Here is a 19,440-nt window from a genome sequence, read left to right as displayed (position 1 = left end):
CTCCTTCGAATGTCGTGATCTCTTTGGTCACGGTCACATGCCAGGACCACAGAATCCGAGAATTTCACTTGGCTATATAATTATCAGCCAGTTAAATATATTCGTCTTTGTCTTATATAGCAAAACGTTAGATAGCATTAAAAAAGGTTAACGCGTGGGAAAATCCCAGTATATTTAGAGAGACAATTAATGAGTGTGATAAATTTGAACGGTGACAAGATGTTCCGAGGAAATTAATCTAAGATTTTACGTAAATATGATTGATTCTTCCTTTTTCTTAGATCGTCATCTTAGAGAAAAGTCGAGATCGTTAGTTGCACGTAAATTTTTCGACACACTGAATTAGGTTTTTGTCGACCAGCCGACTACCGACACTGTAAATTAGTTGCGAAATAGGAATTGCGTATTCTCTGTTTTTAGAGAGAAATTCTTGCGTGATTGCTACATTCTTTTAAAACTGAGCTTCATGCAAATGAATGAGTAGAAAATGAATTAATCGAGATCGATCGTTTGATTTTTGAACAATTAAACGACAATTATATATTTTCTTACACCGAAATTAACAAATTCTACAGGAAATGGAATTGAAGACTTTCGTTTCTCAGGGTCTTCTACATTTTTCCAATACATCACGTGTTGTCATGTATTTTAATATCAACAGAATGAACTTAACAACATGTACATAATACGAATATGTTATTGGCATATTTGTACTAATATTTTCCTTGTTCCCTTGTTCAATTACGAGATAACAAATCTATTACATTTTCTTAATGTCAATGAACTGTCAATAACCCAGTAATGGATTTCGACATTTTTCTGTTCTCGTTTAAAATCGATGTGTGACGGACGTTGCAATAAATTCATATCTCTTCGGTTATACATAGATAATTCATGGATTACGTAATAAGTATGTGCAGCTCTATCTCCATAGTTGTTTAATAGAAATTTTATCTGTGACGTTGTATACATAAACAGCAGGAATTTTCGCTTTTTGTGAAAGACCCGAACGATATAAATGACGATTGCGACAATATCAATTGTGTAATTACGTTTACGCATGCAGAATTTTATTTAATAGATAAACATAATCATTGCGAGTTTGTATTTCGAGTTTGTACGCGAGTTGCGTAGTTCGATCGATTGTTTCTTAATTTCTAAAGATCCCATTCAGTCGGGACATCTTTTTTTGAACGTTGCCTGTTTCTAAAATTTTCTTTCTCTTATTTGTTATAACTCCTTTTCTTATTAATTATAACTTAAACATACATTTGCACTGAGTTTATCAAGTTCGAAATAATTTATCGATTTTTAATAATTTATACAGAATTTTATATTCACGGACTTTTTAATAATTTACAGCCTATATAGAAACCTTGATATTTCACAAGCATTTTGAAAAAGTGACATTTGGATATATGGGATGTAAAAGGAGCTGTATGAGATAAGAAAACATTCTACGCCTTAAACAAAATACTTCTCCTGGAATTTTATCTGCTGTATTAGAACATGATGTGATTCACTGTGTAAATAATCGTCCGAATGATCGTAGGATTAAACAGCGTTAGCTTTTAATGAATAAATAACGGTATAAAATACTTCTGTTTCTATATATAACATAATACTCGGTTTTACAAATTACTGATACGTTTCTGATACTCTTCAATGGACACCTACGCTGAAATTGCTTGACAATAACATTCATTACTCTCTGTTTTACAAATGTTTATCCATAAAACATAAATATTTATCCATGTTTATAGTATATGATTTACAAAATTGCCGTTCTACTCTACAGTTGCTAAGATGTCAACGATAAACATTTTTCCCTCTTTTCTAACGAGATTCCTTGCTAAAAGAAATTTATGAAGCTTCTTCGATTTCTCTTGTTCGAAGGTAATGGGATTACCCATATACATCTAGATTATTCTAGGTCTAATATTAGGGAAGTTTAAGAAATTTTCCTATTACACGTACGTAGGTACGTCGAAGACGCAATCGATTCTTCGACACTTGTTCTTCCTTTCAGAATCCTATGGTGTTGTTGTAGAAATGCGACGGAAAGTCGGAAAGTAAGTAGGTCCGAGTAAAAGAATCGAGGATCGGATGTTTCAGCGGACGCTGTATGGGCATTAGCCTCATTATTCGAATGTTGATATCGCGTGCATTCACCTCTCGCCTGAAGAACTTCTGGAACCTGCTAGTCATTAACCAAAAGTTGCCACTATCGCGCTCCGTCCATCGAATTTCAGCGACGAACTGCAGCTTCTCCGGACTGTAAGCTAAGATCCTGAGGAAAATTCGATCGATACGAATAAAAAGATAGATCATGGCAAAGAGTGGAATCTTTTAAAAAATTCTCTGACGTTTGAGATCTAGTCGGAAGATAAAAATACATGGTACAGGCTTCCTCCAGGAGGATCTTCTACCGTTTAAAAATTCGCATGAAACTCTAAATATGTATGTTTTTCAACTTGATTCGAATCGATAAAAAGCTATATAAATAGACTACAAAAAAAATAACTTGTTAAGAAATCGTTTAAATATCGGAGAATTTTTTAGTTTGATAATTATTTGTAAAGCAAACGAGGTTACGAAGAACAAATATGTATCGTCATTCTTACAATCTTCATTTAAATATAACACAAGGTTGTCTTTGTAGAATGATAATAACATGTACCTCTGTTGGTTAGTTTGTGGTTGCCAGGCGGCAATGGCTGTTTCGGTAAGCGGAGAGAAAAGGATCGTGTCGTCTCGTGGATCAACGGCCAGAGCAAGTCCTTGACTAGACTTTTTACCCACCAAGGTCACCGGTAGCTGTTCACCAAATGCTGGTGGACCCGCCTGAAGTGCAGTGGTTGGCACGCTGAACAGACGATCGGTCGCTAGAGGTTGATAGTAAACCGTTCCAAGTCTGGCAGAAAATGCGAGTCCAACGACACCGTCCAGCAATTCGAACGTATCGCTGCCAATCTGTATAAAATACGTTTATCCGTTTACGATTTAAATAGTATCTGTACGATATAAAAGAAAACTGTGGTCTTAGATATCGATACAATGTGTTTTTACAAAAGTTGAAGAAAAAAAGGATTTTCATTATCAAAAGTTTCTCCGATACTACGAAAAAGATCTAATCCTGAAGAGGTCAAAGTGATTTATTCTTGAAAATGAATTGGAGATTTTGTTCAATTTTTTCGGGATTATCATATTATCTTTTTTTTTTTCTTTTTGTTTTATCTATAGGATATCGTTATTGGCTGTTCACTTCCTATAAATTTCCAGAACGAACAAAGCAATCACCTCAGCGTGAAATTTCTTGCCATTTCTTAGATAGTAAAACACTCGACGCAGGAAAGTAAAATCGTGGCGAGCATTACGAAGTTCGACTCGGCTCTGGCTGCGTAACTATTCATCGCGATCAGAAGCCGCATAACCGTAGGAACTCACCGCGGAAGAATTTTACAACTCGATTTATTCGCCACGCGTACAATCTTGTGTTGGTTACGAGTTGAATGTGCGTAACGCGTTCGTTCGTAATACACTTAATTAGTACTACGATATATTTAATGATCCATGTTGGCCATATTGCTGTTGCCCATACGCTGTTGGCCATACTTCAGAGAGGAAGAAAAGAATGTTTCGAAGGAATCTATAGTCTTCTTACCCTGTAAGTCGAGAATTCTGGATGTGGATACATGGTTGCGTGCACCACACGCCAGCTCCTGTCCGTGGCACCATCGAATACCAATAGACCTTGAGACAAAGAGCAACAGTAACACTATAGCATCTAAATAAAAGTAAAATGAAATAAATAATTAGAGATTTTTATTTACCAGGTCCTGCAGTGTCAGATATATAAAGGAACACGTCGTCGCAGGTAGTTGCCGCGGTATCATCGATAATGAGATTCGTCATCAACGTGTTTGGTCTTAAAACCTGAAGAGGGAAAGTTGACTTTTTAAAAGAATCTAACTTAAACCATCTCATAAATTCGCTATCAGTCAACCTGATTTCCTTATCAATCAACTGTTCGAAAGATACGTTCAAGACTCACCTCTCGTGGAAACGTGAACTGTCGCACCAGCTGATTGGTTTTCACATCGAACACCATTATTTTCGGAGGACAAACCGGTCTGAAGTCATCAATTGACGTTATTACGCCGCTATCTATGGTCCATAGTCGATTACATCTGTCTAGCCTGGTCCTGTACACGGAGATCAGCTTGGAGCAGTTCAGATCGCCTTTCCCAGCGCTGTGCCAGTCCCAAGAGGGGTAAGCTTGGAGTTGCGGGCTACTTTCTAGCGGAAGATTCCTCGGGATGTAATTCAAGGTCGCCGGGACGCCTGCTCGTAATCTTGGGACGCTTATAAAGATTTTGTCCCACGCAATCTCTATTCCAGTAGGTACTACATTCTCTGGACGATACTGATTGAGAAATTCTTGGTCGTACGGAAGTGCAAAGTCTAGCAACGGCCATTGAGCTATAGTTTCGAGGACTTCTGCGGTCGTTGAGGCGCAGGCGAGTCCTGCTAAGAGGATCAGTAGCTGCATTCTACAACAGAAGTGACTTAGAACGAAGACTACGTAATTTATGTTGTTTGTGGCGATTTATCAGCGAGAACAGTAGATTCTGCATAAGAATAATTCAGTGGAAAGTGTAGAAGGTACACAAAATGGCTTAAATATCGAAAACCAAGGTTTCTTAGCATTTGAATGGTAGCTCTTGAAACGAAACGATGCAGCTTTACATCGCTTTAACGAGTCTTTGCCTCGAGTACTTTTTATGGCAGACGATTTAACTGTATAAAACGATTTATATTGCCACTTAAACGAAATAAGGACGTAACTCTAATACGTATGTAAAGATGACCGATACATAATATCTCAGTGCAACTGGTTATTAGTTGTGTTGCAATTGATGTCGTAAAAACATTTTTATTACACCTTTATGCATCCTTGGAGCTGAGAAATTCTGATGGTGTGAAAGACACGAACGTACAAATTTTCGATTCCAAAGACCGATAGACATTCAAATAAGAACTGATCGATTAAACTTTGTATCGTGTACCGAAAAGAGCACGAGTAAGCTCGCCGACTAATTTTCCGCGTATTTTATAACAACCAACGGTCACAATGCACGCGACACAATGATGTTGATCGGACATGCGTTAGCAAGAACACGTATCACGCACCTATTGAATATTATCACGCGAGTGTCTCACTCAACATTCGTATTGATTATTGTCGTCTTAAATTAAAGATCGCATCAATCGAGCAATTATCTTCATAAAAGTTTCCATAAAGAATTCGACGAAAATTATGAAAATTGGAAATTTTTCTATGCATCATAATTGGATAAAGTAACACGTGATATTACTTTGAGAAGAATTTTCCCACTTAGTCATCGAACTTGATCTTGAACTCATCGGATATCCGATTTCGATACTCAAGCATAAATTACATACTAGTCAATAGTTATGCAAACTCGCTAGACGTAGTTTTGCGTAATGCGATGATAAATTTTATAAGCGTAGGCAAACGTTTCTCATACGTAACGGTGTTTTCCATTTCAGAAAATCAGATGTTAAATAAAATGTTAAAAATTGTAAAATGTAAATATTAGAAAGCTGAAAGATATTGCTAACAATACCAATCGAATATAATATGACTTCGTACATTCAGTTTTATCGATAATTTATAAAATTATGCATTATTTACATGAAATGTCAACTTTAAAAATACGAATTTTCACTATCTACGCTGTTTCGATAATTATTAATTATAAAAATGATGTTTTTGTTTATTCATCTTGATATTCGATTTGAACGATGTTACAAACGAGAAGAACGAAAATGTTACAATTTTCCGAACTAACGGAGCATAAACCGGTGATTTGACGCGACCGAAAGTTATCGATTATTGAATTCCAACAAAGTCACGGTCTTAATTCTCCGCTCTGACAATTTTTTACACGGTTCAAGTGCAACGGGTCTCGGATGTCATTAAACGTTGCGTTCGATCTTCAAACGTTACACAACTCGAATATTTCAAATATTTCCCGGAAAGTTACAAATTTACGCTCTAACGTATCGTAATCGTTCTCCGTAGCAATTTTCATCGATCAACGAAGATGTTTCGCGATCGAGCAAGAACATCCTCGGGTATCGTCGAGCTACATTGAAAAACTACTATCAGCTATATTACAGTATTCTGTTTCAATGCTTTTTACCTATAACGATCTTTCTATTATATAATAATCCACGACACTTGAAATATTATTAAAATTTCAAAACTTTTTGTATTACGCACGTAATATATCTATAAGAATTTTCTAAGTGTTCGAGCAAGCCATTCGTGAGCCACTGTTCGTCACTGTCATTGCCAAAGATCGAAAAAAAATCAATAAAAATTACATGAAAAACCAACCTTGTTCAGCCTAAAAATCGTCAAACTTGAAATAAGAAAATCCAAAGGAATTGAAAGAACAGACTCATCCAGCGAGGTCGTGCACCCAGCTCGAACTAGCTGCAAATCCGTTGAACGAGCGTGTACCAAGTCCCGCTGTCTGAACACCGACTGGTCTAATTTTCTTGCATCGACTAGGATCCTAGCGGTCCGAGTGACAGGAGGCAAGCTAACCACAGAAAATCGACACATTGTATAAGTATACATACGGTATATCAGTGAGGCGAATGATCCTTCGTGACATTCAGGGATACACTTTTGTGAAATGTGTTCGATAGATCAAGGTGGGTGTGTTTTCGACAAAGGTTACCATTGATCTTGCCACTGATCTTTAAAAGCTACTTTCGAATTTTCTCTGTAAATTAGTCACGCTAGTGCCCGGTAGAATTCAAGTAAACTTAAATTCTGGTAGATTAGATTATTGAAAGTGGAATTTTGAATTAAGATAAGGATGGGTCAAACGGGGTTACGGTTCGAAACTTTCGAAAGATTAGAAATAATTCTGGAATATTTAAGTTCGCAAACTTCTTCGATAAAAGTAAAGATTCGCAGATAAGAAATTGCACTAACTGTGGTTCAAAGTTCTGGTTGGATAATTTTCATTTCTTATACGCTGTAACTAAAAGATTACGTTTATAAAATTCTAAAATCTCACGAACTTTCGATTCTATGGTATTAACGATTCAATGACATCGTTCAATGATACGGCAAACTTGAGGGAATCATATGTCACGCGAGCAAAGGTTACTATTTGAGCGTTCAGGACTTTGAATCAGAGTGTATCCGATAGGAATCGCTATAATGGAGAAAGCGATTTACGGACAATACTACAAGGACTAACATTCAACATTCATGGTGACCAGCTACGTAAAACGCTCACATGGAACGCAGTGTCCCAACTGTACAATACAAACGAGAAAATTACAAGTATTTCGTTTCAAACGCTTCGGATTCCATTTGTCCACTTGTATTATCTACTCGTTCTAACAAATAGCTCTAATAAATTTAGTTAACAGTTAACCATATTGGACACGTGTCCGTTCTATCGTCTATTACGAAAGTAATTTCTGTACTTCACATCTCTCCAGGGTCAGATTGCTACATTTTTTTCGAACGAGCCAGCCAAAAACGTAGGTGTATCAAGAAGAGTGGGCGCGGTCTATAGTTCCGGGGACTTTCGATCGGGGTTACGTATCAAGGCCTTCCACATAACATTTACCACTAATGTAGCTCGTTCAATTGCCATTTTCTTGGCGCACCGGTGCGACTATGTATCGGAGATACCATACTTGATTTTAATCACGGCATTCATCGTTTCGTTCGCTCTTTAGCTATAGCCCAACGTGTACTTTAACGACAAATCGTGTAAGATGAATTCGATCGATTGGAACAAACCGTTTCACGGTATCAAATACGATAGAACAGTTTGCTTTGTCTCGAGAATAATTCTTGCCTGAAAATATAAATCTTCGTTTAATCACGCGAATAGGATTTATCGACATGCTTTGCAAATTTTACGTTCATTTTACCTGTATATATTTCTTTTATTTTATTCTATTCGCGAGAATAGAGAAAAAAGACGAAAGAGGATTAGACAGCCGCTATAAATGAATTCAAAAGACCTCGTAAAACTCAGATTTATCACAAAGTATCCGTCGATTGAAGTAACGTTGAACAAGATTCGCGTGCCAATTTCTTAAGAACAATTCCAATAAAACGGATGCGATAAGGCGGCCCTCGTCAGTCGATTCCAATCAAGACTAAAAGAAATTACGGGGTACCAAGGTAAATATTGCGCAAGAATTGCCCGCGTCGCTGATCTATAGCCGCGAAGAATGAAGCATTTTAGGGTTACGCAAGATGTTCGACTTGAAATATCATGGGAATAGCTGAGTGCATAGGGTCGCAAGAACTCCCACGGAAAAACGGAAGCAACGAAATCTTACTGTTTCCCTTCCATCGTGATTGATCATGCGAAACAGGGCGGATGTTCGATAAACGATTACCAACGACGATCATTTGTCACTTCGCGTGATTCAGAATCGTGCTTGGCATTATGTTCCCCAGGAGAGCGTTTCATTTTTCTAGAACGTCTATTATCCATCACGTATCGGATTTCATACTTTCAAATGTAACGAGCTGAGTTTTAAATCCACCAAGGTTCTGTAAGCTTGAATCCTGCAAAATATTATCGGGGTTAATTTTGAGTTATTTGGAGATTTTTACGATCAGACTGTCAGACGCAATTTTCAAGATTCGCAGAATGCTACTTGTACTTTTCGCACAAATAGCCGCAGTCCAGTTACGATCGTGCGATTGATACTGTGTGCCAGTTTGTTACGACCAGTAGCTTCGTAGCGTATCGTTGTCAACGACTTTTCTTGTTCGTAAAGAATATGTAGAATCTATGAACAATGTGCTACTGTAATGTTACAGTCGAGTGAAGCCGCGAAAGTGACAGTAGATAAATGATTTGTGACTATTAAAGGTCAGGTACGCGTCGTTTTTGCGAAATCATTCGTCTCTTTTCTTTAGACTAGCGACCAATTCCAACGTGGTTGTCTAATTATTCTAGACAACCACGATACCTAAAATTTTCCTCCGAATAATGGATCATTGGCGAAACAAATAGTCCAATCTATTATTATCAAATTTTGAATTGTTGTTTCGTTTTATGATTCTTCAAGAATCCAAGGCACCGTCGACTAAAACCGCTCGAAACCGATAATTCTCACCTTATCACCAGGAAACTGGCGAGGAAAACAATTATCTGCCGCGAGAAATCTGGACAACGTCTCGCTACTCGGACACTTTCGTTGCATAAGTCGTTTCACGTTCAGATTATTCACAAAGACACAACGGTCTGCCCGCGCAAAAGTACGGGTGCTGCAAGGTTGTTTTGTAGAACTTGCGTCAAGCGATTCAATGAACCCGGCTCTCAGTGTGTTTCCATACCGAATTCATTCTTCTGCAATACGGAACAGCGTCGCATGCACGCATACGTGTCCGTCTTGGAAAGTTCGAATGCGGTTGCTCGACCATGTACACCATTGTCTCACACATTCTGAGTTACGAGATCTTTTGCTGAATTCCACTGATTTAATTTCGCTTATTTATTGAGTCGTGCCACGCCTCAGTTACTTGCGTCGGTGAATTTTTGGAAGAAAATTTTTTCCCATAAAGGAATTTTTTTATTCTCCGACAGATTTCTCATGCGTAGAACGAAGTCTCTTTTTGAAGACGGTGTTTGTAAGGTTTTGCAAATTAAGAGAATGGAAAGGAGCTAACGGTAAAAAATAATAACAATAAATAAAATAAATATATAATTTGAATTATCCGTTTTAGACTTTCGTCGTTTATTTTTTACGTAAAAGAACTTCTGTTGCTAGAAAAATTAGATCGCAGATAGATACATATTTTTTTTAATATCGATAATTCTTGGCAAAATTTGTAAGGAATTTAAAGTTTGGGACGTTGCAAAAAGCGCAGAGAGGGAAATAAAAACTCGATCATTCATCAGATTAGTACGAGTAGACTGATACTCTGTTAATTCGTTATATCATCACACAGTGCTAATCATCGTATAATTCGAGTAACGAGGTTTGAGTAATTGCCACGTAATCGTTGGATTCTATCAAATCTAATTAACGCCGACATTCAGCAGATAAGAAAGAAAAGAACAGAGGGAAAAAATGTTACGGTCGATTTGTTGCGAAAAATTTCACGCTTCTTGACTATCGCTTGAAAAATTGTTCCATATTATTATACATACACCTTCTGATCTGTGTTGAAGTTTCAATTTACAAAAACATGATCGTCCGTTTAGTAAGCGCGTGTCAATCTGTCACGATCAAGATTTCAAAATATCACCCTTAATGCGGTCGGTTCGAAACGATTCGATCGGTGGTACAAAATGGTTACATTGCACGCTCGGATAATCGTATGGTCAAAAATTGAAACTCGATCGCGATCTTGCACGCAATCTTTTGTTCCTTATTTTCGAAGGTATTTGTACTTAAATTTATATTTAAACTTAAGTTTTCAAATTATTGAATTTCTAGACTTGGATTTTTCAATTTTTGAATTTCTAAACTCTTTAACTCTTTAACAAATGTTTCAACTTTTAAGCTTTTAAATTTAGAACGTTAAAGTTTTAAATTGAGATGTGGGAACTTGAAATTTTAGTAAATCTGAAACCAAACGTACGATAGAATTACTTAAATGTAAAATACAGATTGCTATTGACACGCGACGTATTGGACAAGACACGGTGAACGACAGGTTTAAATTGCGCTGGACCTGTTCCGAAGAAACGATGAAAGTGGAACACCACACGATTCTAACTTTTTTCTATTTTTTGATTTCTAGCAACCACAACAAGCTATCCTATTGAGGAACGAATCAAAGATACCAAATTTAGAAGAACTCGAACGCTGTTACCTACGTGAAAGGAATTTGTAATATTTATTCGCGATTTCCACTTAACTTTCCAGCAATCAGTATTAATTGATAGTTTCAATCATCAAATTACGTTTCTAGGAATTTTTGATGTCGTTTGAAGAAACTTAAGTATCTCGTAGTATTCATTTGTTATTTCAAAATACTTATTTCATTTATGTTACTATCTATTGAGCTGGTAACTAAGTGATTAGGTGATAATGACAAAATCCTCAATCACATAGTTGTCAACGCAATAATTTACTGCATTATAAAATTGTATAATCTGTAAATAAATACGCTTAATAATTGTTGACGTGGAAATTCATAGAAAAATCCGCATGAAAATTACGTAGCATGGTGAGTAGCAAATCACTTCGTCAAGTGAACTACAATTACGTGTCTTCGTAGAGTAGTAGCTCCAGTAACTATCATTTTTTTCTCAACCATGGTTGGAACACGTTTCGACAGCGTGCACGCTCATACACGTCGCAAGAGGCTAATTAAACGAAGTCGTGATCCCAGCAGACCTCTACGGGTGTCATAATAAGAAATTCTGATGGTAATCGTGCACGCTATACCACCCAATTAGCATAAACGATATCGTTGAATTTTTATTTAATTTATTGTGTCGACAATGATTAGAACTGAAAGCTTTGGAAACCTAGAAATAGAAAAATAATTAAAATGCCAAATAGTAAAATTTGTAGAAACGATACAAGGCCGAGATATTCAACGCTTCAACGAATAAATTCAACGCTGAAAAGATACTTTCTAGGCTGGTTTTATTGGATTTATGCGTATTAGCTGTTGTAAATGGTAATTAATACGAAAGGCATAAAGAGATATGGATTATTTTATGCGTAACAATATATGGAACGAGCTTTCACTCGGGTAGTTGCAATGCAGGAAACAAATTCAATACCGTATATCGATTTTCATGGAAAGCCGCGTTTCTGCTTTGAAGAAAGAGTTTCGTTCTTTGCAGAAACGTGATAACACGTTGTGACACGCGCTTTCCAATTCTTTTTATTAAAACATTTATGCAATCGTATTGATTGTAAGGGAATTTAAAGATAGTCGTAAGTGTTAGGTTGCCTCAAAAGTTTCTTTCATTTTACAAAGAAACAATAGATGCAAGACATTTTTTGTTTTATATTATTTATCGTATCTATCATTTTATATACATAGTTCAATAAAATAATATAAAACATATCGTGCGTCTATTATTTCCTTTTAAAACGTAAAAAACTTTTGAGACAACCCAATACGTATGTGCATAATATTTTGAAATATCATAATTTAAAAACATTTCGCGACCAACTGTTATTATACAATGGTCTCATTTACCTATAAATGTAACTGTGCAAATCTTAGCGCAGTTGCGTGACCTGATAACCACAACTGTTGGCCAAATGTGACAGCTGGAAAAAATATTAAGTTGGATACGCGTTCTATTTTATCTTTTCAACGTTCCAGTGAATTATTGCCCGTTCGATTTAGAGGAAACGTTTCTTGTTGCCGACTAACGCCGACTAATCATGGTCGCAGCAACGAAGGAGTGATTGTAAGAGAGAAAGGTTCCGTTTTTTCCGACGAAGTTCCTTGGTACCGTTGCATTACAGCTACGGGATACATAGTCAGCCTCACGAAATGATTTGCATCTTGATTTATAGCCCTGTTTGACGCAAACGGCCGCAGAAATGACTGCTGGTGTAGTTTTACGGTATCGATTTGAATCGACAGTCGAACCGTATGCATAAATATTTTTAATTCCTTTGTTTCTCTTTCCTTTTCATAAAAATGTAGGATCATCGAAAATCTACGAACATTTCAGTCGATCTTTGCAGAACTATTGAACGTTAAATATTTCAAGACGAGGCAAGGCTAAGAATAAAAGATACGATAAATAGAAAAATAATATATTTCATTAGAATTTAATTTATTTAATGCTAAACCTACCCTACGATTCTCAACGTCACATAACATTCAACGCCTGTGTGGCACCGCATCCAACCGAGCCTTGCATATAATCAGGAAAATTCGATTCAAGCACTCGCATCCTCCCTCTCGCGTAATCCGCAACCACATGAGTAACAAGGGAACATTCGGCACTGGTGTACACCTTGTCGAAACATCGTGAAACAAATGGATTGACCGCGTCCCATCGGTAAACATCCGGTTCGCCTTCGTACCGGAAGAAAAGGGCGCTGCCATTGTCCGTACCCAAGAAGATCATCTTCTTCGGTTTCATACCAAGATCGTGGATCTTGCCATTCGCAGAACCACTGCGTAGATGTTCCGTTCTGATGGAGAACAAACGGCTACTGCTTAAATAAGTGAAGATCAAACATGTGCTCCCGTCTGAACGTCGGAGAAGCGCAAGATACAAAACGTCTCTTCGGGTTGTACCCATGGCGACGGCTTGGGGCAAAACGACGCGGTAGCCTCGACCTAGAGTGACATCGTAGACGAGGATGGCTCTTGACGCAGCGTCTGACGCATAGACGAACACTCTGCCGTCCTGACTGTAATCGGACACCAGGTATTGCAATCGGGACGCCGAACTCGTCAATCCAGTCAGGTCTACGGTCTTCACTAACTGCCAGAAAAACGATGGAAGAAATAACGAGGTAACTATAGGATTTAACGACATTTCCCAGTTTTTGGAGACGATTTGAAAGATAGCTGAATATTGTCAAATATCAGGGAATGGAGTGGAAAGTGGTTAAAAAAGTGTGAAACAGTTAGAAGGATAGTAGTCAACCTCGTTAATAAATACTACGATATGAGATTTGACGTAGCATTGCTCGAGCTAGTCGATAATTTATGCCATACGATAATAAACTTGAAACTTCTATTTTAAAGAATGCAAATCTGTTCTCCGTGATAACGTAATGCAATCGACACTTAACTAGACAGATAATAATAATTATAATCCATTCGCTCCTATTGGACTGACAAGCGTAAAAGTAGCCACTTTGTTTACGCTAGGCGAAAGTATTAATAGGATTACACAGAGACATTATAGATTAGCAAACGACGCTTACCTTGCCTGTGACAACGTTGACAGCGAGGATTTTTGGCGGACACCTTCGCATAGGTTCGTCCAAAGTGTTCACCACTCCAGTATCGAGAACCCAGAGAATGTTCTGAGGATCCAGATAAATGTCTACCACGTTCTGTAGTGCCGTGCAAGTTCCTTCCTCCTGAAGAGACCAACAAGGATAGGGGACCAGGGTTGCTTCGCAGCTTTGGACATCCTGAGAGATCTTAGCCAATGTCACAGGAATACCAGCCTTGTACCTACATCGCAAACCGGTTTGTTCGAAATGAATTAGACGTAATACCAATAGTCTTACCAAAGACTCTAGCCGATTCATCGAGCAATTTCCTGAGTCTGAAGGATCGAAATTACAATTCTTTGACTTGTACCTGGGAAGGGCCACAATGGCGTTGTTGGTATACAACGCGACCCTGGTCGCGATTACGTTTTTCGAAATGTATTTTCCACTACTTTTGAACATGTTCTTGGTGGTGGGACAAGGCCACTCGAAGTTTCCACCGGTCCATTTTATGGTTTCGGGTAAAGTCGCGTTTCCACCGTTCGTTATCGCAAGAATGACCACAATGGCGGTCGTCGTAAACACAGAAATAAATTGTCTTGCGATGTGCATAGTATTCTTTATGGAGACTAAACTGAAGAGTCTTTAAAATTACGCCAGTTATATACGAGGTAATGTGTTCGCCATGTTGCGAAATACAGGAAGAAATATTTTGCATTTTGACATCCCTTAACATTGTTATCCTATATATCGAACCCGGAAGATTCGTAAATGATCGGATGCTTAATAATCGTTTTACAATTAATTGTCACGATGATTGACCAAATTAGTCATCGGTATATTCATCAACTAACACTATGATCGTGTCAGTGTTATTTAATACAGCTTGAACAACTTCAGAATTACATATTTGTCACGTAATTTTGTGTAAACTGGTGTATGCAGGAGTATGATTAATTTATTTATAAAATTCTTATACGAAGGAAGGAAGTTCATCTTACAAGCGAAGCTTCCTCGTTCATTACTCGCTGTTTGGTAAATAACTTCGAGAATACGCTTCCTTGTTGCTCTCAAGAGTTCGTGCCGTCTCGCTCCGGGCGGAAGTATTGCGACAACCGGAAGAACACGCTACTTTATAAATATACAAAGTGCACATGATTAATTGCTGCATAGGGTTCTACGGACAGTTTGTATATAAGCCGCATGTCAGATATAAGATTCGCGTATTCGAGAGTTTGTGTTGTTCACATCGTAAAATCGCGTAAGTCTTTATCTCATCCAATTAATTGATTTTCGATTTGAAGAATTTAAGCATTTCATGTTTCTACGGCGTCATAATTAGGCTACGAATATTTATGCAGATCTATATTTTTGCTTGAACGCGACTAAGCAAATGGAACCTAATCGGAAATATTTCGTTCATTAAATATTGTAATAAATACACTGCAATTTAAATAACTTTTTATACTTTTTGTGTATTATGTACATCCTACGCGTTCTATGTTCGTACATTTTTACACCTTTGAAAATTTTCATAAATACAGAAACATCCGCAGTCTGATTCTAAATATTTGAGATTTTCGTGTGCAAGTGTTTTGGTCGGTCTCATATAAAAAGAAGCTACAACGATGACGAAAAGTCAGGATAAAATTTCTACCGAACACAATTGCTCAGAGTTTCGAACAATTTTAATATTTACTCCCCGTATTCTTTTCTCTTTTTTCACTTCCCTTTTACAGTCCCGTAAATCATTTTCTACGAGAAACGATAGGATGAAAAGATTGATCTACATCGTCCTTTGTCTAACGACCGTAACAAATATTGTACCGCCGAGTAACGGTAAACCAGTGGTGCCAAAACCTTTGATCCTCTCAGGACTTAGCTTAAATTGGCCATGTCAAAGTACGAAGAACATTTACGAGACAAGCGGTCGTTACATCACAAGAAACGTGATCGCTACCAGAGCACAAATATACGAAGACCAAGCGATCCTAGCTCTGCCACGCTATAAACCAGGAGTACCATTTACTTTGGGTGTTCTTTCCATGAAATCGCAAAGTTGCGAGCCAAAGGTAGCCCCATTCCCCTGCTGGGCAATTCAGGAAGAAGGAAATTGCCAGGCACTGCAGAGTGCGGTAGATATAGTTCTGGATGTACAAGATATCTTGTGGGTTCTCGATGTTGGAATCGTCAACACTTTGGAGCAACCTGTACGTAGATGTCCTCCGAAGGTCGTTGGAGTCAACGCCAAGAGCGGAAAGGTAAGTGGTAGTTTGATCGTTGATCTAGGTCAAAGATTGTGCGAGAGTAGAATTAGTCTGTTGAGGTCGTCTGGAGATAAAATTCCAGATTATTGTGAGATATTATGGACATGAAGTTTAGAGTTAAATATACACTTGTTGGAAAGTAAAATCGTGGTTGACGATAGGATCGTTCCGAATGAATAGAATGGCAGTTAAACATAGTAGAAAGTAAAATTCTGGTTAATTAAAGGGAGATTGGAATCTGAAGCTACAAGTGCCTGATATGATTATAAGCCTCGACTTAATTAAAAGTTACCGAGACATCTACCGAGCCATGCGTTACCTAATAAACGAAATTACATTGATGTTTATAACATCAGTTAGCGTCTCTTTAAGGTAGCAATTAAGGATCGAATCGTTGGAAGATTTCCACAATCTTTGAAAATGGCATCATCGTTAATCCATGATCCTAAAAAGAGGAAATATTATCGATTTCAGGTTGTAAAAGTGATCGACTTGAGCTCGTTGGTAGACAATACCTCGCAGCTCCAATACATGGTCATTGACTACGCAGAAGATGGTCAAGTCTATGTGTACATTTCTGACGCTGGTACCGGTGCCATCATCGTTTATAATGTCACGACTGATAACGGATATCGCGTGGTTCTTCCATCAGCAGTGGCATCCAACACAGACAAACCCGACGTCCTATACATGGCGCTCGTTAGAAGGAAGAGCTGCGGATCGGTCGTCTATTTTACGTATCTAGGCTCCAGCAGAATGTTCGCGGTCAAAGCAGTGAATCTGAGAACAGGAAACGCGAATGGATCCATAGTAGACATCGGCAGAAAGAAGAACAAGATCGTACTTCTGGGCACCGACAATGGATCTGCCATCTTTTTCAGAATTAAGGGTAAAGAAATTCAATTAAATTAAATTAGATTTCATTTCTAAACCTTATTTATGGTATTTTTATTGTGTTTTTAGGTGATTCCAATATCTACATGTGGAACACCGACACTCCTTTCGTCCAAGACAACTTCCTTTTAGTCGAACAAGCTGGAGAGTGTCGACTACCAACGGGAGTTATTCCTGGTTATAAGGATCTAATGTGGGTGATCGAGAGTAACTTCCAAGATTACATCGAGAATTCCGTCAGCTGTTCCGGAGCATCGGTGGCTATCCATCCACTAGTGAGTTCTGTCGGCGAATAGTACTAAAAGCCGGAAGCAACACGCCTGAAACACCACGGTTGCGCGTTATATTATCTTAACTAATATCGTTAGCGATAGCGTTTGAGTTGTAGCGGAATATTAGACACAGTTATATCTTGACGTTGTTCAAAAAGTATTATCAATTTGATCGAAGCTTTGGGAGAGAAACGGTATAGAAAATTTTAGGAAAGGCTATATACTGTCGATGCTGTCGAAAGTTAATCTAGTCATAAAACGCTTTCCTTCGAGCATCCTGTACAAAGTGACTTAATCTTCGAGGAACATCGAAGCTGGACAAATATCGACCAGTGTCAAATAAAAAGCTTCGCAGGCCGTTTTCTAAATGGCCTTACGAAACGAAGCGAATCTTACTGCAAAGAAACGGTAATACCTATGTAAACATATCATTGTATTTTTCGTCGTTTTGTCACGTACAAAAGTATCGTTGGTAATTTCCCTTGCATATATGAATGCACTGAAATTAAGCTTGACAATGTCGTGATTGAAATTTCTTTATAAATTCATCTCGATGTCACGCAAAATGTGAAAGGTATATAAGAAAGTAGATAAACACGTTAGAACAGTATGGAATTAAATCGTTAACCGAGATATTAATACAGTCCCGAATAGTTACGTCAATTCCATTCTAATGGATAATATTAATGTGATTAGGGAAAATTGTTCCACTTGAATTAGTTTCTAGTGTCGATGTTTCGCACGATTGTTATATAGTTATTAATTTTCGGCTATTATTTTCCGACGACTAGCTTAATTTTGTGAGTCCAACATGTCTCTCATATCGATCTAATGCGATGACAGGCGTTGATCGTTCTAGCGCGCGTTACATAATGAATTCCAACTATATGTACACACATAGCATCTCATTAAATCTAATTATTCGTTTACCGTTCATTGAGTATAACACACATTATCATAATTACTCGACATGTTGACCAGGTTGAAAACGTTTATTAAATGTGTTTTATTTCTTAAAAATTATTAATAGTTATTCAAGCTAGGAAATATTATTCAGTAAAAATTAAATTATTGATGTGTGATTGAATAATTATTATTACGATAAGAAACGGGAAATTCCTTCTAATTTAAGACCAGAAGGTGTAATCAAATGATTATTTTATATAATCTGCTTTTCACTTTTAAATTAGATTTAAATTCATGAGAACGAATATTCTTCAATTTATATGGCTCTCGACTTAAGAGGCACTGACACGAAAGAATGATTAGTGTAAGGGCACCACGAATATCATAAATTCTCTTTTCATACTTTTCTGGCTATCTACAGCATAGTCGCTTGTGCAAGGGTAATTCCGATTCTGGACAAGCATGGAATAGCTTTCAACCAGAAGATAAAAGAACACAATTTGCTTTTCCAAAAAGTCGATTCGCCATGAAAAACGTTTCAACGTATTTAAGAAATGAGCTACTTTTAAAAGGAGTTTAACGTTCCACCGGCCCTTTCCGAGGATATGAAACAACAAAGTCCATCCTTGACGTCACAAAGAAGCCCGCTGGATGCGTCCACTTTGGTACCATGCCAAATAGTCATGCATTTCGCCATTTCTGCTTTATCGTACGATGTCAGCTGCAAAATAAAATTAATCTTTCTAAATTAATTGTAACATAAAGTGTAAAAATATAAAAATGATAATATAATAATAATAATAATAATAATTCTACGTACAAAGTTAGGAACTAAAGTATTTCGTTCGTTTCACGCTTCTTTTAAATCTGTGTTAAACGAACCGAGAGTATTGGAACCAGTCATGTACAATTCTTCCAAGAAATTGTGAGACTTGTACCGAAAACATACGACACGTCTGACCAATGGATGATTTTTTATCCTCTTCCGTTCCCTAAAACGAAATTATTGCAGATGTGAAATTTCTCTTTTTCTTAGAAAAGAAGATTGTTCCGTTTCTTCCGTTCATTTACCTGACATGATTGACACAGTCGGTTCTTCTTCAAGATATCCAGTATATGTTTTACTTGCAGAA

The 19,440-nt window shown here is 37.4% G+C and overlaps 3 protein-coding genes across 5 annotated transcripts; 1 reads left to right on the top strand and 2 right to left on the bottom strand.

The window, feature by feature from the left end:
* Window positions 1–634: 634 nt before the first annotated feature.
* On the bottom strand, window positions 635–6,613 carry LOC117233174 (protein yellow-like). Of its 2 annotated transcripts, none has more exons than XM_033493213.1 (6): window positions 6,428–6,613; window positions 4,055–4,568; window positions 3,834–3,936; window positions 3,665–3,753; window positions 2,681–2,973; window positions 635–2,290 (listed from the first exon to the last, which is right to left on the bottom strand). In XM_033493213.1, the coding sequence occupies exons 2-6, from the start codon at window positions 4,550–4,552 to the stop codon at window positions 2,026–2,028; spliced, it is 1,248 nt and encodes a 415-aa protein (XP_033349104.1). In that variant the 5' UTR covers window positions 4,553–4,568; window positions 6,428–6,613; the 3' UTR covers window positions 635–2,025. The 2 variants fall into 2 exon arrangements, with proteins under 2 accessions (XP_033349104.1, XP_033349103.1); XM_033493212.1 differs by having other exon boundaries at window positions 4,055–4,553.
* Window positions 6,614–12,862: 6,249 nt separating this feature from the next.
* LOC117233175 (major royal jelly protein 5) lies at window positions 12,863–14,935 on the bottom strand. The gene is made up of 3 exons (XM_033493214.1): window positions 14,339–14,935; window positions 13,954–14,209; window positions 12,863–13,505 (listed from the first exon to the last, which is right to left on the bottom strand). The coding sequence occupies exons 1-3, from the start codon at window positions 14,578–14,580 to the stop codon at window positions 12,882–12,884; spliced, it is 1,122 nt and encodes a 373-aa protein (XP_033349105.1). The 5' UTR covers window positions 14,581–14,935; the 3' UTR covers window positions 12,863–12,881.
* Window positions 14,936–15,206: 271 nt separating this feature from the next.
* Window positions 15,207–17,864, top strand: LOC117233171 (major royal jelly protein 1-like). Of its 2 annotated transcripts, XM_033493208.1 has the most exons (4): window positions 15,207–15,228; window positions 15,705–16,229; window positions 16,710–17,124; window positions 17,199–17,864. In XM_033493208.1, the coding sequence occupies exons 2-4, from the start codon at window positions 15,741–15,743 to the stop codon at window positions 17,423–17,425; spliced, it is 1,131 nt and encodes a 376-aa protein (XP_033349099.1). In that variant the 5' UTR covers window positions 15,207–15,228; window positions 15,705–15,740; the 3' UTR covers window positions 17,426–17,864. The 2 variants fall into 2 exon arrangements, with proteins under 2 accessions (XP_033349099.1, XP_033349098.1); XM_033493207.1 differs by lacking the exon at window positions 15,207–15,228 and having other exon boundaries at window positions 15,582–16,229.
* The last annotated feature ends 1,576 nt before the right edge of the window (window positions 17,865–19,440 follow it).

This window comes from Bombus vosnesenskii, unplaced genomic scaffold (genome assembly GCF_011952255.1).
Source record: "Bombus vosnesenskii isolate JDL3184/JDL3185 unplaced genomic scaffold, Bvos_JDL3184-5_v1.1 scf7180000013295, whole genome shotgun sequence".
NCBI classification, from domain to species: domain Eukaryota; kingdom Metazoa; phylum Arthropoda; class Insecta; order Hymenoptera; family Apidae; genus Bombus; species Bombus vosnesenskii.
Note: the sequence above shows the minus strand (reverse complement) of the source record. Positions and strands in the feature narration are given on the sequence as shown.

What these genes read in the sequence shown, in the direction of transcription:
- LOC117233171 (XM_033493207.1), top strand. Translation starts at nt 15,597, where the DNA reads ATGACGAAAAGTCAGGATAAAATTTCTACCGAACACAATTGCTCAGAG. An exon ending in TCAACGCCAAGAGCGGAAAG is followed by an intron (nt 16,230 to 16,709) that starts GTAAGTGGTAGT and finishes TATCGATTTCAG; the next exon opens with GTTGTAAAAGTGATCGACTT. An exon ending in CATCTTTTTCAGAATTAAGG is followed by an intron (nt 17,125 to 17,198) that starts GTAAAGAAATTC and finishes TTGTGTTTTTAG; the next exon opens with GTGATTCCAATATCTACATG.
- LOC117233175 (XM_033493214.1), bottom strand. Translation starts at nt 14,580, where the DNA reads ATGCACATCGCAAGACAATTTATTTCTGTGTTTACGACGACCGCCATT. An exon ending in GCCATTGTGGCCCTTCCCAG is followed by an intron (nt 14,210 to 14,338) that starts GTACAAGTCAAA and finishes TTTGCGATGTAG; the next exon opens with GTACAAGGCTGGTATTCCTG. An exon ending in TCAACGTTGTCACAGGCAAG is followed by an intron (nt 13,506 to 13,953) that starts GTAAGCGTCGTT and finishes TTTTTCTGGCAG; the next exon opens with TTAGTGAAGACCGTAGACCT.
- LOC117233174 (XM_033493213.1), bottom strand. Translation starts at nt 4,552, where the DNA reads ATGCAGCTACTGATCCTCTTAGCAGGACTCGCCTGCGCCTCAACGACC. An exon ending in ATCTGACACTGCAGGACCTG is followed by an intron (nt 3,754 to 3,833) that starts GTAAATAAAAAT and finishes CTTTGTCTCAAG; the next exon opens with GTCTATTGGTATTCGATGGT. An exon ending in CAGAATTCTCGACTTACAGG is followed by an intron (nt 2,974 to 3,664) that starts GTAAGAAGACTA and finishes TATTTTATACAG; the next exon opens with ATTGGCAGCGATACGTTCGA.